The sequence below is a fragment of the Salvelinus alpinus genome, chromosome 1, assembly GCF_045679555.1.
Source record: "Salvelinus alpinus chromosome 1, SLU_Salpinus.1, whole genome shotgun sequence".
NCBI classification, from domain to species: domain Eukaryota; kingdom Metazoa; phylum Chordata; class Actinopteri; order Salmoniformes; family Salmonidae; genus Salvelinus; species Salvelinus alpinus.
The window spans coordinates 93,416,735-93,433,079 of NC_092086.1; the positions used below are offsets into that span (position 1 = coordinate 93,416,735).

The 16,345-nt window shown below is 41.1% G+C and overlaps 1 protein-coding gene across 2 annotated transcripts in view; it reads left to right on the forward strand.

Moving 5' to 3' along the window:
- The window catches only part of stard8 (StAR related lipid transfer domain containing 8), a 44,947-nt gene that overhangs the window by 16,472 nt on the left and 12,130 nt on the right, over positions 1–16,345 (forward strand). Inside the window, exons 1-9 of one of the 2 annotated variants that reach the window (XM_071334558.1) lie at positions 813–1,121; positions 5,093–5,164; positions 8,337–8,418; positions 11,846–11,909; positions 12,190–13,526; positions 13,746–13,919; positions 14,891–15,050; positions 15,283–15,481; positions 15,895–16,105. In XM_071334558.1, the coding sequence (XP_071190659.1) occupies positions 1,079–1,121; positions 5,093–5,164; positions 8,337–8,418; positions 11,846–11,909; positions 12,190–13,526; positions 13,746–13,919; positions 14,891–15,050; positions 15,283–15,481; positions 15,895–16,105 (2,342 nt within the window). In that variant the 5' untranslated portion in view covers positions 813–1,078. Of the gene's footprint in view, positions 1–812; positions 1,122–5,092; positions 5,165–8,336; positions 8,419–11,845; positions 11,910–12,189; positions 13,527–13,745; positions 13,920–14,890; positions 15,051–15,282; positions 15,482–15,894; positions 16,106–16,345 lie in introns of those variants that run through there. The other variant, XM_071334557.1, reaches the window with a different exon arrangement.

A 16,345-nucleotide genomic window follows, 5' to 3' on the forward strand; every position in this document is an offset into this window, starting at 1 on the left:
GATCAACAACCAATTTGATAGAGCTTGAAGAATTTTGAAAAAAATAATGGGCAAATGTTGCACAATCCTGGTGTAGAAAGTTCTTAGAGACTTACAGCTGTAATCACTGCCAAAGATGCTTCTACAAAGTATTGACTCAGGGGTGTGAATAGTTATGTAAATTTGATATTTCTGTGTTTCATTTTCAATAAATTAGCAAAAATGTCTAAAAACATGTTTTCACTTCGTCATTATGGGGTATTGTGTGTAGATTGGGTGAGAAAAAAATATTTAATCCATTTTGAATTCAAGCTATAACACAACAAAATGTAGAGTAAGTCAAGGGGTAGGAATGCTTTCTGAAGGCACTGTATATTGTTTCCTCTCCTCAGATCTGGCTTGTTGGCTTGTTTCAACAAGTCTGCTGTGTGAACAGAGCTCACACAGCCTACAGTTCCTACCCCTTGGTTTGATAACATTTGTGACAGCTTCAGAGATATGTTTAAATAGTTGAAATAAATAATTATTTCAGAGGTGTCATAGATTTTAGAAGTTAAACAAGAAAGTTATTTACTGAAGCTCTGAAAGGACAGCCAGGGAAACAGTTTTAGGCCTAAATTTAGGGTAGTTAAGTAAAAGGAATAAAACATATTATAATTATGCAATCAGTTATAGTTTGAAAGGAAGAAATTGAATCATCTTTCTGTATTAAAGTTGTGGTTTTTAGGGCTGTGTTAGAGTTTGCGAAAGCTTGTAATTCACCCCCCCCCACTAGCTCAAATGGTATGGCCTTCCTGGAGGGGGGTGGGGTGTCTGAGGTGGGACAGTTGTTCAAGAGGAACCAGATGGTTTTCAGCATGAATGGGGTCATGAAGGGCAGGTTCTGTTAGGCTGGTACAGTTGTTCGCATATAGAAAAGTAGCGATAACTGGAATCCCTGGCTTCAGTTCCCTTGCTTGGTTTCTTTTGCCTGCTTGAAACTATTCTTCTTGGATTTTTGTAACTAACTCTCAATCACTTATGGAATCTGTAAAGTTTTGACCTCCACCACCAGGCTACTGTTGAGTGTTTTGGGCTTCAATTCCCTTTTTATTTGTTAATGAGTGGTCGGACTAAGTTTCAGCAACTGCTCGGAAAAAATGGTGAGTATGAGACTTATCCTTTCTGAAAATATGATCTTATTTTTAGTTAGTTTATTTACATGTCAGTATATTATGGAGACCCATGGAGAGAAAAAGAGAGGGACAATTTAGAGCATATGATTGATTTCTTCTTATTAAAAAAAGTTCAGAAAGATCTATTAAGATTTTACTGATTAAGAATTAAAAACATAGAATGAAAGGTATGATTTAGAAAGGTTATGATGTGCTTTGAAAAACATCATGTTCTGTCTTCTAAAGAAATTATATTTTTAGAGTCATTATACAGCTGTATCTACTTCTAAATACATTCTGATTCATTTTTAAAGCCCATTGTAGTGAACAATTAAGCAGATTTGAACCTTATGCTAATTATATATTATCATGTTATATGCCTAACCATAATGTTAAAGCCATCTACTGTGTCGAGAGAATGAGACCTTTGAACTCCTGATGTCACCACACACGCTGAATCCTGCTGGAATTTTAATCAAATGGAAATGTACAGTAAGACTTGTTGATCGTGTGGGCTTTGAACCCTTGGTGATCAATGGCTTGCATTGTGGTAGCTTAGCCGTCCACTGGAAAGTTGGGTATGAAACAATGGCAGCCTTACATCTCCTGCGAACAATACCAATTATTCAGTTTTGAAAGAGAAATGGGAATACAGGGATTTGTGGTCACTGAGAGAATATCCCCTCTCTATCTTTGGACCACTGTGTTTTTCTTGTGTTTATGGTGAAGTACTGATAATAACATTTGCATTAATTCAGTGAATAATAAAAGTTGTTTGAAATCGAAAGTTAGATTTTTTTAAAGGTATAAAATGGTATCAAATATAAATGGTATGAAAAAAGGCACACGCATTTCATTCTTCTATTTGTAGATTTTTAGGTAATACATTGAAGAATGGGGACCTTGAACCACAGCAAGGCTTTTTAGGTCAATCACAATGTTGCCTAATTTATTTTCTGGTTTTAATAGTCCTCAGAACTTCCCCTGAGAAGTACAGCAGTCAGAGAAGAACATGATCATTAGATAGCACGTAAACGATTGGTTATATAGTAATTGATGCCCTCAGCAGCACAGAGAACACACTATATTATAAAATATGCAGAGCACCTTAGGACACTCTGTGGTATAAACGTCTCCCTTTGTGTCAACACTCCCTCCCAGTGCTGGGGATTTCCTGTCGGCCATTAGCCTCCCATCCATCCTACCCCAGTCTGCCCCGCATGGCTCTCTCTCTTCTCTGTGGTGTCAAACCATCTTCTCCTCAGATGAGGAGTTTAAACAGAAGCAACACCTCCACCACCAGAGAGACAGACACCTCTCCTGATCAGTACTCTCTCCCCCAACCCAACCCAGAGATAGGCACCGACCGTTCTGCCCCTTTGCTCACCTCACACCCAGACAGGGAAACAACAGCTCGCTCTGTGGTTAACCTTCACTTCACTCTTGATAAAAAGGCAGCACTCTGCTCCCTCATAGAGAACCAGGTCTTCCCTGTCTAACCTTCAAGTCAACTTGACAGGCAGGCAGGAGAAAGATAGGCAGGCAGCCCTCCTGCTCACCTCTCACCCCCAGAACGATAGTCCTCCCTTCTGTTCACCCCCAACCCCTGAAGAGACAGCCACATTTACATTCAGACACAACAGTCATAAAATCTATAGAACGTGACTGGTCAAAACTCACAGTCTAATCAAGCATAGCAACAAGTCTCATAAAAATGCTTTGCGTCACCTTCTGTCCAACTTTCAAAGTGCTGATGAATGAAAAGACTGTTGTTGAAGTGTCTGTAATATGATTTACAGGAATGCAGCAAATCCCCTTATTTTTTTGTAAACATCTGCTAGCAATTTAAGGAGTTCAATCATCACTTGTAGAAATTCAGTATGGCATCCATATTATATACTTAATTAAGCTTGTTGATGGCGGCAGTGAAGTGCAGAAGTCAGAGGAGAACATGATCAGTGTTCCCTTGTAAGGAGCTCTGAATGACGACTTGTTAATACTGCCCAAGTCTCAGCTGTTCAGGTATCTGATGGTGTCAATGTTCAGTGGTCGGCTTCAAGCTTCAGCATGAGGGAAGGGCTAGACTCCAATTGGCAGGGGGCTCAAATGAAAACCGTAGAGAAGGAAAACCAGATGGTAGCGCTGGTCAGGATGCTGCACTTTCCTCAAGGCAAATCTGTTTGAAGTTTCAACAGCTTTCCTGCTGCTTCTCTGACTGATTACAGGGGAGGGACAGTCGATCTTTAGAGATGAGAGGAAGGATATGGAATATTATACTATTTTTGCAGTGATGGAGCTTTCTGACATACAGTACCAATGGGGGATTCCTCTAAACGTCAGTCACTGTAGTAGTTTCTTTGTTTTTCTTCTTGGGTGTCTTAGGTTTTGACTTTCCTGTTGGAAATTAATCATGTTGCTTACTGACCTCAAAGCAGAGAGGATTCTGTTGGTTTGGCTTAAATACGTAATAGAAACCCATGAACTAAGAAGGCATGAGGCTAACCAAGTCTCAATGGTAGAAGTGTATGTCATGTAGCTATTTTAGTTTCAGTGGGTGGCTTGTACTGTTTGAGTATGTATTCAATGAGTAATCCCAATGAGTCTGCATATAGGCCACAACTGGCCTTTTCCTGGAGCCAGTTTGCTGTAGGGTAGGGCAGTTAGGGAGGAGATATCTGCATGGGAAGGAAGCATGGCTTCCCCGGGGACCCACACAGCTCACTCTACAGGTCTTTCAGCTTGGAACTCATGAATTAAAGAGAGGTTCCTTACAATTATACTCATCATCTCAATAATGATATAGGCCACACAGATTTAGTTCATGTTCCTTTGATATCAATTGTGATGTTCTGAATAACTGAGTAGACTGGTAATTTGGCAATTGTTCAGATAACGCTCTATACCTTCTGGAAGTTGGTGTTGCGAAGACCTATTTCACAAATTCTCTTTTACTGCTGGAGTTTCAGGCTTTCCCTGGTGGATAGCACAGTGCTTGAGAACACAGGCCTCAGTTATGATATCCAGTCGGAGCTCTGGGTGTATGGGAGTTAAGGAATGTCATAAGGAGGTGGAGTCTCCCGGAGAGGAAAAGAGAGGGACAATTTAGACGTGAGTCAAACATACAGAGTAGTCTATAGTACAGTAAACTGATGCAAGAGGTCTTTGTGGGAAAGGCTCACTGGTTATTGTATGTCCATTCATTACCTTTTAGATAAACTATCTTCATATAGAGCGAGGTACTCACACACACAATCTATCAATTGTCTCTCCATTAAAAATCCAACGTTGTAGGCTACTAGTTAAATATTTACTAAGCAGGAAGATGAATGTACAATTTTACCATCTTAACCATTTTCTGAATTTTCAAAGCATGGGTTGAATTTCATGATGGGCTTCATTTGTACCCTTCCGAGGATATGTTCTTCACATATTAGAATTTTGTGTTCAGACCTCATAAATATGTTCTATTTACCTCGTATGTTGCCAGGTAGTTATCTGAACCAACCTTATTGCTAAAAGGCCACATTGACAATCTACCAGAGGCAGTAATATCAGTGCATCCACATATCCCACCCAGATGAGGTCTTACAGACGTGTTTAGTTTCTATGAATTTTTGCCTGTGTCAAGCCAATGTCATGTACCAGTAGTGAGAGTATTGTTAAAGTGTGGCAAGTTGTAAAGCCAAATAAAATGATAAACCAACTTGATAGATAAGCCTCGGCTTTGCCTCTGTGCATTGGGGTCTTTCATTTGGCCATCATAATTGCCTTCTATCAGGCTCTCCGAATCTGGTTGGAGGAATATGTATAGTGAAACTATTGCGGAACTTTTGGCTTTATGTAACAAGTCAAGTCATAGCAAACACCTAACTTTTCATTTAGAAGACATACTTAGGTTGTAACTGTAGTACAATACATCTGTCTGTGTATCTTTATGCGTTATATTTTTTCCTTTTCAGAACTGGAGGCTAAAGAAGCTTGTAATTGGCTGCGGGCTGCTGGATTTCCGCAATATGCCCAGCTCTACGAAGGTAATCAATAGATGTCCCTGTGGTTTATGGACTCTAGACTCTATAATGGTCAACCAAATTAATATGACTACTATGGTCCAGAGAGACTCGTTGTGTTTGGTTAGCTCCTACAGTACAGACAGGTTTGCATCAATGAATGCACAGTCCTATAGTAAAATGAAACAAACCACATTTGCTGCTATATACACAATGTAATCATCTCCCATCACCAATTACTGTACTGTGTTAGAGGATGTTAGAGCTAAATTTGGGTACCAAAATATACCTGACTGTAGGCCACAAGTCACTTATGATGCAGAAGCTGTCAATGAGCAGTGTTATTTGCCTCCACTCAGCAGTCTTCTAATCAAGCTATCCCCATGTCTAGCAAACACGATCATTTAACATGCTGCTTTCATCAGGTTGAAAGCTAATTTACAGTGGGTTGCAAAAGTATTCACCCCCCTTGGCATTTTTCCTATTTTGTTGCCTTACAACCTGGAATTAAAATAGATTTTTTTTTGTATCATTTGATTTACACAACATACTTTGAAGATGATAAATATTTTTTCTTGTGAAACAAACAACAAATAAGACAAAAAATCTGAAATCTTAAGCGTGCATAACTATTCACCCCCCCAAAGTCAATACCTTTTAGAGCCACCTTTTGCAGCAATTACAGCTGCAAGTCTCTCGGGGTATGTATCTATATGCTTGGCACATTTAGCCACTGGGATTTTTGCCCATTCTTCAAGGCAAAACTGCTCCAGCTCCTTCAAGTTGGATGGGTTCCGCAGGTGTACAGCAATCTTTAAGGTCATACCACAGATTCTCAATTGGATTGAGGTCTGGGCTTTGACTAGGCCATTCCAAGACATTTAAATGTTTGCCCTTAAACCACTCAAATGTTGCTTTAGCAGTATACTTAGGGTCATTGTCCTGCTGGAAGGTGAACCTCCGTCCCAGTCTCAAATCTCTGGATGACTGAAACAGGTTTCCCTCAAGAATTTCCCTGTATTTAGTGCCATCCATCATTCCTTCAATTCTGACCAGTTTCCCAGTCCCTGCCGATGAAAAACATCCCCACAGCATGATGCTGCTACCACCATGCTTCACTGTAGGATGGTAGTCTCGGGGTGATGAGAGGTGTTGGGTTTGCTCCAGACATAGCATTTTCCTTGATGGCCAAAAAGCTCAATTTTAGTCTCATCTGTTTGGGGAGTCTCCCACATGCCTTTTGGCGAACACCAAACGTGTTTGCTTATTTTTTTCTTTAAGTAAATGTTTTTCTTCTGGCTACTCTTCCGTAAAGCCCAGCTCTGTGGAGTGTACGGCTTAAAGTGGTCCTATGGACAGATACTCCAATCTCCGCTGTGGAGCTTTGCAGCTCCTTCAGGGTTATCTTTGGTCTCTTTGTTGCCTCTCTGATTAATGCCCTCTTTGCCTGGTCCGTGAGTTTTGGTGGGCGGCCCGCTCTTGGCAGGTTTGTTGTGTTGCCACAGTCTTTCCATTTGTTTATAATGGATTTAATGGTGCTTTGTGGGATGTTCAAAGTTTCGGATATTTTTTTATAACCCAACCCTGATCTGTACTTCTCCACAACTTTGTCCCTGACCTGTTTGGAGAGCTCCTTGGTCTTCATGGTGCCGCTTGCTTGGTGGTGCCGCTTGCTTGGTGGTGTTGCAGACTCTGGGGCCTTTCAGAACAGGTGTATATATACTGAGATCATGTGACAGATCATGTGACACTTAGATTGCACACAGGTGGACTTTATTTAACTAATTATATGACTTCTGACGGTAATTGGTTGCACCAGACCTTATTTAGGGGCTTCATAGTAAAGGGGGTGAATACATATTATTTTTAGAATTTTTTTGAAACAAGTTGTTTTTTTCATTTCACTTTACCAATTTGGACTATTTTGTGTATGTCCATTACATGAAATCCAAATAGAAATCTATTTAAATTACAGGTTGTAATGCCATAAAATAGGAAAAACTCCAAAGGGGATGAATACTTTTGCAAGGCACTGTAATTGCAATACCCAATCATTATTGAACGAATCGCATTCTCTCAATTTGTTGGTTGTGCAATGCATATTCTATGGAGAATGAACTCCACAGGTAAATCATATATCAAAGTCTGACAAATTTGAATTGCCCAAAGTTCAATGTTGATAATTCACATGAATCAGACATGAAGGAAATGCACCACTGCCAGTCAGAATAAGCTGTAGTGAAAGACAAGAGTGAAAGCATTATGACTAAACCTTGTTTATGCTTGCAGTTGGTTGGTGGTACTGAATATGTTAACAAATAATCTCCTTATTCTCAGCCTTAATCTTAACAATCTTAATTGTTTATCAACTTTGTTCTAAATGCCAGGAGGTAGTACTCATCAGATATAAGGAAAGCACCCTCTCCTAACAGTGTAGCCTCTGCAAAAGGGAAGTAGAGAGAAACAAAAGCTGGAAATGAGAAGCCTCTGGAATGTTGTGTGACGAACAGTTTTCTTTCTCTAATATCCCTACGCACACAAAAATAGCCCCTCGTAAAGCCACATAGAGTTTTTAATCACTTTTTACAGTTTTAATCAAACTGTTGTAAAAAATTTATGAGATTTGGAGATTAGTCCATAGCATCCAGTCATTGATCAGTATAATGTCAAACAGTATAATTTTGCTGATTTAGTCGCGAATACATAATACTGTATAAAATGCATGCATTGCCAAGGACTGCAGGCAGCATGTCTCAAAATGAATGTCTGCACATGCCCGGTTGGCATGAATTTTATATCATAGACATTTACATTTTAGTCATTTAGCAGACACTCTTATCCAGAGCGACTTACAGTCGTGAGCGGATACATTTTTATACTTTTTTCGTACTGGTCCCCCATGGAAATCGAACCCAGGACCCTGCCGTTGCAAGCGCCATGCTCTACCAACTGAGCTACATGGGACCACCTTTAATGTTTAAAAGAGAGTAATATTTATGACCTCAGAGGTTGGTCGTGTTTTCCTAGAACCTGACCAAATCACCCAACAGTATAACCTACCCGCAAAACATACATTCATAAATTTGATGTGGCCATATGTTGTTATTCTGGTGTCTTTGGTGCCGAGAGAGTAAAGTTCCCATAAATAAAAAGTCTAAACACATCTATTAACATATCCACCTCTCTTGATCTGCAGCAGGACAGTTTCCTTTAGACATCTCCTCTGTGAAAAAAGACCATGGGTTTCTGGACCAGGATTCACTGAAGTCACTATGCAGGTAAGACATTCACATTTCCATTACCTTTCACGTCTGCATCCAAGTCTCATGCTATGAGGTATGCTTTGCATTGTTAGTAATGATTTTGCAATTCTTAAAAATGAAGTTGAATTCAAATGATTTGTATTTGTTTTCTGGGAAGTATAGGAGTCCCACTATAATGATGTGGATTGTTATCGTTGCTATTATAAATACAATAAATTATTTTAAATTTTTTGTTTAGAATATTTACAATAATTATACATACCCATATACATCTTTTGAGGTGTGATAAAGCGGGTTTTCACTGCTGGTCATTAACTCAAACATCAGTTGCACAAATCTATAAAAAAAATAATAACTCTGTTGAACAGCGTTCTGGTTGGTGGCAAACTATAACTTGAGTTGATAGACGTGTGTGTGTGTGTGTGTGTGTGTGTGTGTGTGTGTGTGTGTGTGTGTGTGTGTGTGTGTGTGTGTGTGTGTGTGTGTGTGTGTGTGTGTGTGTGTGTGTGTGTGTGTGTGTGTGTGTGTGTGTGTTTCTGTGTGTGTAAGAGCAGTAGAGACATGGTGACTGAATTTCGAATCAAATCCCAATAAATCACCTGAGTTCCCAGAGTCACCATGCTGCCAGGTTGTCCTCAGAGGAGTAGCTATGAATCTATGCTCTCCGAATACAAATATACACTTCTAAAACATATAGGACAGCTGGGCATTCCAGTAAATATGTAATTGAGAACATGGCATGTATTTTTTTTATTTTTTTTATTTTACCGTTATTTTACCAGGTAAGTTGACTGAGAACACGTTCTCATTTGCAGCAACGACCTGGGGAATAGTTACAGGGGAGAGGAGGGGGATGAATGAGCCAATTGTAAACTGGGGATTATTAGGTGACCGTGATGGTTGAGGGCCAGATTGGGAATTTAGTATGACTAATCAAATGTTTTTTAAGACAGCACATTTCTTATGAAAAGAAAATGATTGAGTGATATTGTTACATTGATTAGCATTAATCAGTGATATGTTTAAGACCAGTCTTATATCTCAATAATTATTGGAAAAAGATTGTCAATGTCTTAGCTTGTCTTCAACACCAGAATAAATAATGAAGGCAGAGAGAGGCCTTCGATATGATACGATACGATACAATAATGATAAAGACAAACTTTTTTACTGTCTACCAAGTTCCAACTATGGAAACTTTGAGCTGTAAGAGAAAGGTTGAACTGCTGTCTGTCTTCAGAAAAATGACATGAATCAAGCATAAAATTAAATGTGTTAAAGTTCACTGTAGACTTTCTGACTTGAAATTTATGAAATATAATTTGACACATTTTTCCTAAATAAACCTGTTAGTGAAATGCCTCACATACAGACTCATTTAAATCTGTGGTGCAGCAATTGACATAGTGTGAAATTCAGTCTGGGGTGGCGTGATGTAAAAATAAAACCGCCTGGCTCAAGGCCTGCATATCTGCATACTCTTGCTCTGAAAAAGTAATGCATTTTGAGCCACAACGATGTGTGAGCCTTCTTGATTTTTTTTTTTCTGGGACGGGGGGACGGGGGTTGGCATATGTGTTTTCATTCACTATCAAGTCGTGTGGGACCTAAAATAACCCCTTAAAAATATAAACTAATGCATGAGATGCCATCTGATCTGCAACACAATTACTAAGGGGAGCCATGGGAGTAGTCCTTGAAAAACATACAAAATATTACACATTGACATGAAAAACATAATGTTTTGTTTTTGTGAATAGTGACAATTCTATTTCTTATCAACTAACAAGCTAAGCGACCTATCTAACCAATGATATGACCCTATTTTTTTGTTATTGTTAAGAAATTTGAAACAGAGAATACTGCTATTGTCAGATAATTTATAGATAGCTATCTACACTGAACAGAAATATAAACGCAACATGTAAAGTGTTGGTCTCATGTTTCATGGGCTTAATTAAAATATCCAAGAAATGTTCCATATGCACAAAAAGCTTATTTCTCAAAAATTGTGTGCACAAATTTGTTTACATCCCTGTTAGTGAGAATTTATCTTTTGCCAAGATAATCCATGCCAGGTGTGGCATATCAAGAAGCTGATTAAACAGCATGATCATTACACAGGTGCACTTTGTGCTGTAGAAGGCCACTCTAAAATGTGCAGTTTTGTCACACATCACAATGCCACATATGTCTCAAGTTTTGAAGGAGCATGCAATTGGCATGCTGACTGCAGGAATATCCACCAAAGCTGTTGCCAGAGAATTTAATGTTAATTTCTCTACCATAAGCTGCCTGGAACGCCATTTTAGAGAATTTGGCAGAACGTCCAACCGGCCTCACAACCGCAGACCACGTGTAACCACGCCAGACCAGGACCTCCACATCAAGCTTCTTCACCTGCGGGATCGTCTTAGACCAGCCACTCGGACAGCTGATGAAACTGTGGGATTGCGCAACCAAAGAATATCTGCACAAACTGTCAGAAACCGTCTCAGGGAAGCTCATCTGCATGATTGTCGTTTTCACCAGGGTCTTGACCTGACTGCAGTTTGGCGTCGTAACTGACTTCAGTGGGAAAATGCTCACCTTCGATGGCCAATGGCACGCTGGAGAAGTGTGCTCTTCACAGATTAATCCCGGTTTCAACTGTACCGGCCAGATGGCAGACTGCATGTATGGTGTCATGTGGGCAAGCAGTTTGCTGATGTCAACGTTGTGAACAGAGAGGTTATGGTATGGGCAGGGATAAGCTATGGACAATGAACACAATTGCATTTTATAGATGGCAATTTGAATGCACAGCGATACCGTGCCGAGATCCTGAGGTCAACTGTCGTGCCATTCATCCGTGGCCATCATCTCATGTTTCAGAATGATAATGCACAGCCCCATTTCGCAAGGATCTATACACAATTCCTGGGAGTGGAAAATGTCCCTGTTCTTCCATGTCACCAGACATGTCACCCATTGAGCACGTTTGGGATGCTCTGGATCGACGTGTATGGCAGCGTGTTCAGTTCCCCCCAATATATAGCAACTTCACACAGCCATTGAAGAGGAATGGGACAACATTCCACAGGCCACAATCAACAGCCGGATCAACTCTATGGAAAGGAGATGTGTCACGCTGCATGAAGAAAACGGTGGTCACTGACTGGTTCTCTGATCCACGCCCCTACCTTTTTTTAAAGGTATCCGTGGCCAACAGATGCATATTTGTATTCCCAGTCGTGAAATTCATAGATTAGGGCCTAATTTATTTATTTACATTGACTGATTTCCTTCTATGAACTGTAACTCAGTCAAATCTTTGAAATTGTTGCACGTTGCGTTCATATTTTTGTTCAGTGTAATTTGAATTGGCACTGCACTTGTAAACAAACCAAATATTTTGATATTTCCTGTGTTTTTTCATTTGATCTCTTTCATTTCCATGTAGGAGGCTGTCAACCTTGAACAAGTGTGCCTCCATGAGACTAGAGGTCCATTTTCAGTGCAAACAGGTGAGTAGACCTGCACATAAGATCTGTCTGTCTCAAAGTTTGTTGTGTGCAGGCCAGCCACTAGATCCACTGCTATAGCTTGTTACATGTCTCTCTGACTTTCACAGTATATCTGAGTTTGCTTGACGGCCTTGTATATTACAATTGTTTTATTTTACATTGTACATGCACAAATAAGTATATATTTGCTTTGCACTTAGACATAGCCCTTGTCAATGCAAATGATAATTCCATAAACATGTTATAAAATGGTCTCTAATTTGTCTATCATCTGATGCAGAGTGAAGACTCTGAGGAGGATGACCTGTGTGCCATCAGTGACCGCTGGGCATTCCAGCGAGAGAGTAAGACATGGTCCCGTCTGCGTACCCTCTCCCCACACATCTCCCCTAGCATGGAGGTCCACTCCTCCACCACCCTGCACCCATTGAGGGCCTCTGCCAGTAGTGAGAGCATCCTGAGTGACTTCAGCAACCTGGAGGTCACCTCCACCCACAGCAGTAGCAGCCTGAGTGTGAAGAGTGACAGAGGTACCACGTCCAGCAACCCCTACAGTCAGGTCACCAGCACGGCAGAGCCCTACACCCTTACCTCCCACCATGACTCCCATGGTTCCCACTCTCCCAATGGATCCGCCTGTGAGGACCAGCCTGTGTCTCCCAAAGACCTACTTACTGTTCCTGTCAGCAGAGAGAAGACCAAGAGGTGTTCCAATACCTTCCTGAAGAGAATGGAGTCGTTCAAGAGAAAGGATAAAGAGAGGGAAGTGACAGATGGCCAAGTTGTGACCTCTCCGCTGCAGTTCCCTCTAACCCCTGGCAGTTTGCATTGCACTTCCAATGAAAGTCTACCTGGTTTAAAAAACAACACTACAGAAAAGAGCAGTGTAAATTACAGCAGAAAAGCCCATACTATCTGTCGTACAGGCCGTAGGTCCCCAGTTGTGGACAGAGCTAATGCGAAGAGCAGTTGGCTCTATCTAGAGGACTATGACATGGCAGGGTGGAAGGGGGCTAAACAGGTTATTCAGAAGAGTGGCTATAAAAATGGACTGGATTGTCTGGTTCATCTGCCAATGGACCACAAGCCAGGCACGTTCCCCAAGTCCCTATCCATCGAGAGCCTGTGCACTACTTCCACCTCTCATGAGCTGCGTGAATGGCAGATGGAGGACGTAAACCTCTCCCTGGGCAGCAGTCACGAGTCCCAGGAATTCAACATGTTTCCTATAAGAAGAAACTCGTGTTCCTCAGTGGGGAGCATCTATGACAATGTAAATGAGGCTAGTGGCAGTTCAGACGAGTTGAGAGAAAAGGTCTTTGAGCACCTGGATGATATCCTTCAACATGTCCATGGCCTTCAGCAGAATATAGACCAGTGGTCCAAGAAGGTGTGTCAGGAGCTCAGTGACAAGCATGAGGAAGAGGAGGACACTGACGAGACCAGAGAAACAACATTCTCCTCCAGCCTCCATTTTGAGGAGCAGTCTATGTCAGATGTAGGCACGATGGCCAGTGACTACGACAGCACAGGAAACTCTTTGAATGAGGTGGAGGATGTTGAGACAAGAGAACGAAGGGACTCAGGAGTGGGTGCTTCCTTAACCAGGCCAAGCAGGTAAACATACATTGTTAAACATAAAGATGATAACATGTTCAGGTTCATCAATATTTCACCAAATGTCAAATAGCTCTTGACATTTAGACAGTATAATAGTAAAAACACATAAATTAATTGATTTAATCGCCTCTAAGATATACCACAAATGGACACTCATAGCATCGCTACAGATCAAAACATTGACCTTTATTCCCAATACATTTCCCCTCTCTCTAGGAAGCTACGGTGGCATAGTTTCCAGAACTCCCACAGACCGAGCCTGACTTCAGCCTCCCAGGAAATGAACCGCCAGTCAGCCGCTCAGCTCAACCTTCTGCAAAAGTTCTCTCTGCTCCGGCTCACTGCTATAATGGAGAAATACTGCGAACCCAACAAACATGGCTGGAGCTGGTGAGTGGAGGGCCCTTGGGTGTGGAGAGTGGAGATTGAAATATAGATAAAAGGCAGAGACGTAGGGAAGTGCACTCTATTATACTGTCCTTTTCATATGCATTTAGTCAGGGCAGAGAGTATTGTTTTGTGGTAAGGATATTGCTTTTTAAAATGCATCATATACATTTTTCCATATGGCAAGGTCTTTGATCTACATTTATGCAGCTAATGTATAGTAGTATAAAAGGAAAACCTGATTTCCATAAAGAAAGCTGTTAAAAAGTTAGATTTGTAAAATTTCGCAACTGTGTCTCATTCAGCCTCTTATTTCTCATGCGGATGACTCTTGCTTCTCAAGAATCAATCACATCATACACAAAGAAACCATTATCTATAATTGCAGTGGCCGTTTTAGCACACGCTCAGTTAGCAGGTTTTATTCTCCACCCTAAAAGGTTCAAACTTTAATTTCTCTTGCATCATCAGCCATGTGCTGTCACCCAATTAGGCTTCATCCCTTAGTGTAAAAGCATTATGTGAATATGCATCAGACAAAATTGAAACCGTTTTGTTCCAAAATAGACTGATTAGGATTTGGAGATAGACCAAACAGTTTTCATCCAAAAAAGACATCAGGTGTCCAAGGAGAATATCTAATGCTACCTGTGGTGCTGTTTGGGTAGTTTCTGCCTTTTTTCCACTCATTTGAATGACTACCAATTCACCCACAACTCATCCAAACAGATTTCATCCAAACAGTTCAAACAGTTTTCATCCAAAAAAAGACATCAGATGTTCAAGGAAAATATCTAATGTTACCTGTGGTGCTGTTTGCATGGTTTCTACCCCTTTCCCACTCCGTTTAGACTACCAAATCACCCACAACACATCCAATTTGACAAGATTACATGTATTTCAGGTAACAACCTTTATGGTGATATCTAGATGAAAAGATTGAATCTAGTCCCCCTTTTCCTGTGTTTTGGCAGGTCTATTCCTAAGTTTATGAAGAGGAGTAAGGTCCCTGACTACAGGGACAAACAGGTTTTTGGTGTTCCACCAATCATCAATGTCCAAAGGAGTGGACAACCCCTACCCCAGAGCATCCAGCAGGCCATGCGCTACCTCCGCAGCCAATGTCTGGAAAAGGTAGTCACTCTCATCCCCTCAAAGTAAACGTTCCCTCATGCTACAGTGTGTGTATAACCTTATGATTTTAGTATGTGTTCCACTCCAGATATGTTATGTTACTGTATTTCTATTGTAGTGAGATTTCATGTACTTGGTGATACATTATATATGATAATGCATTGAAGTTTATGAATAATGCTAATACACCAATGACAGTATCAACTGTTTTTTTACTCCTATTCCTGTCAAGGTTGGCATTTTCCGTAAGTCTGGGGTGAAGTCTCGGATCCAGACTCTGCGGCAGCTGAATGAAAATTCCCCAGACCACGTGAGGTACCAGGGCCAATCAGCCTACGATGTGGCCGACCTGCTGAAACAGTACTTCAGAGACCTGCCTGAGCCTGTCCTCACCACCAAGCTCACTGAAACCTTCCTGCAGATCTACCAATGTGAGTCAGTGGCTCTAAGTGCTCCCCTCTCATCCACTCTGGGAAGCTCTGAACCCCTGTGTCTGGTTTAAATTGCCCTTCAGCATACACTTATCAGATTGAAATCATTGACTAGATAAAGTCTCCTTTGACAAGTCAATCAACTAATTGATAGGCACAGTAATCATACTGTACTCTATGATGTCCTCCAGCTAGGATTTTACAGCTAGAGTTAGGGTTTATCGAGGTTTTGCAAACATGGCATTAAGTTACTGTCTGTATTTGATGTCTGGTTATGATGTACATTAAATGTCTACTGCTATAATTACCAGGTGCATTCAAATGTCATCAGTTTCGTCATCAGTATCATGCTAAGATCTTAAAACCAACATAGCAATTCACATTCAGATGTATCTGTCATGTGTGTTTCCCAGGTGTCCCGAAGGACATGCGACTTCAGGCGGCCCAGGCTGCAGTCATCCTTCTGCCTGACGAGAACCGGGAGGTACTGCAGACCCTGCTCTACTTCCTCAGTGACATCGCCTCTGCTGAGGAGAACCAGATGACAGCTGGTAACCTGGCCGTGTGCCTGGCCCCCTCCATCCTACACCTCAACATCTCCAAGAAAGAGGGCACCTCCCCTAGGTATGTACTGGTATTCGTGTTTCTGTGTATGTTTTCATCATGGCATGTTTTGATTTGAAACTCCCTAGAAAGGCCAAAACCTAGGAAGAAACCTAGAGAGGAACCAGGCTATGAGGGGTGGCCAGTCCTCTTCTGGCTGTGCCGGGTGGAGATTATAACAGAACATGGCCAAGATGTTCAAATGTTCATAAATGACCAGCATGGTCAAATAATAATAATCACAGTAGTAGTCGATGGTGC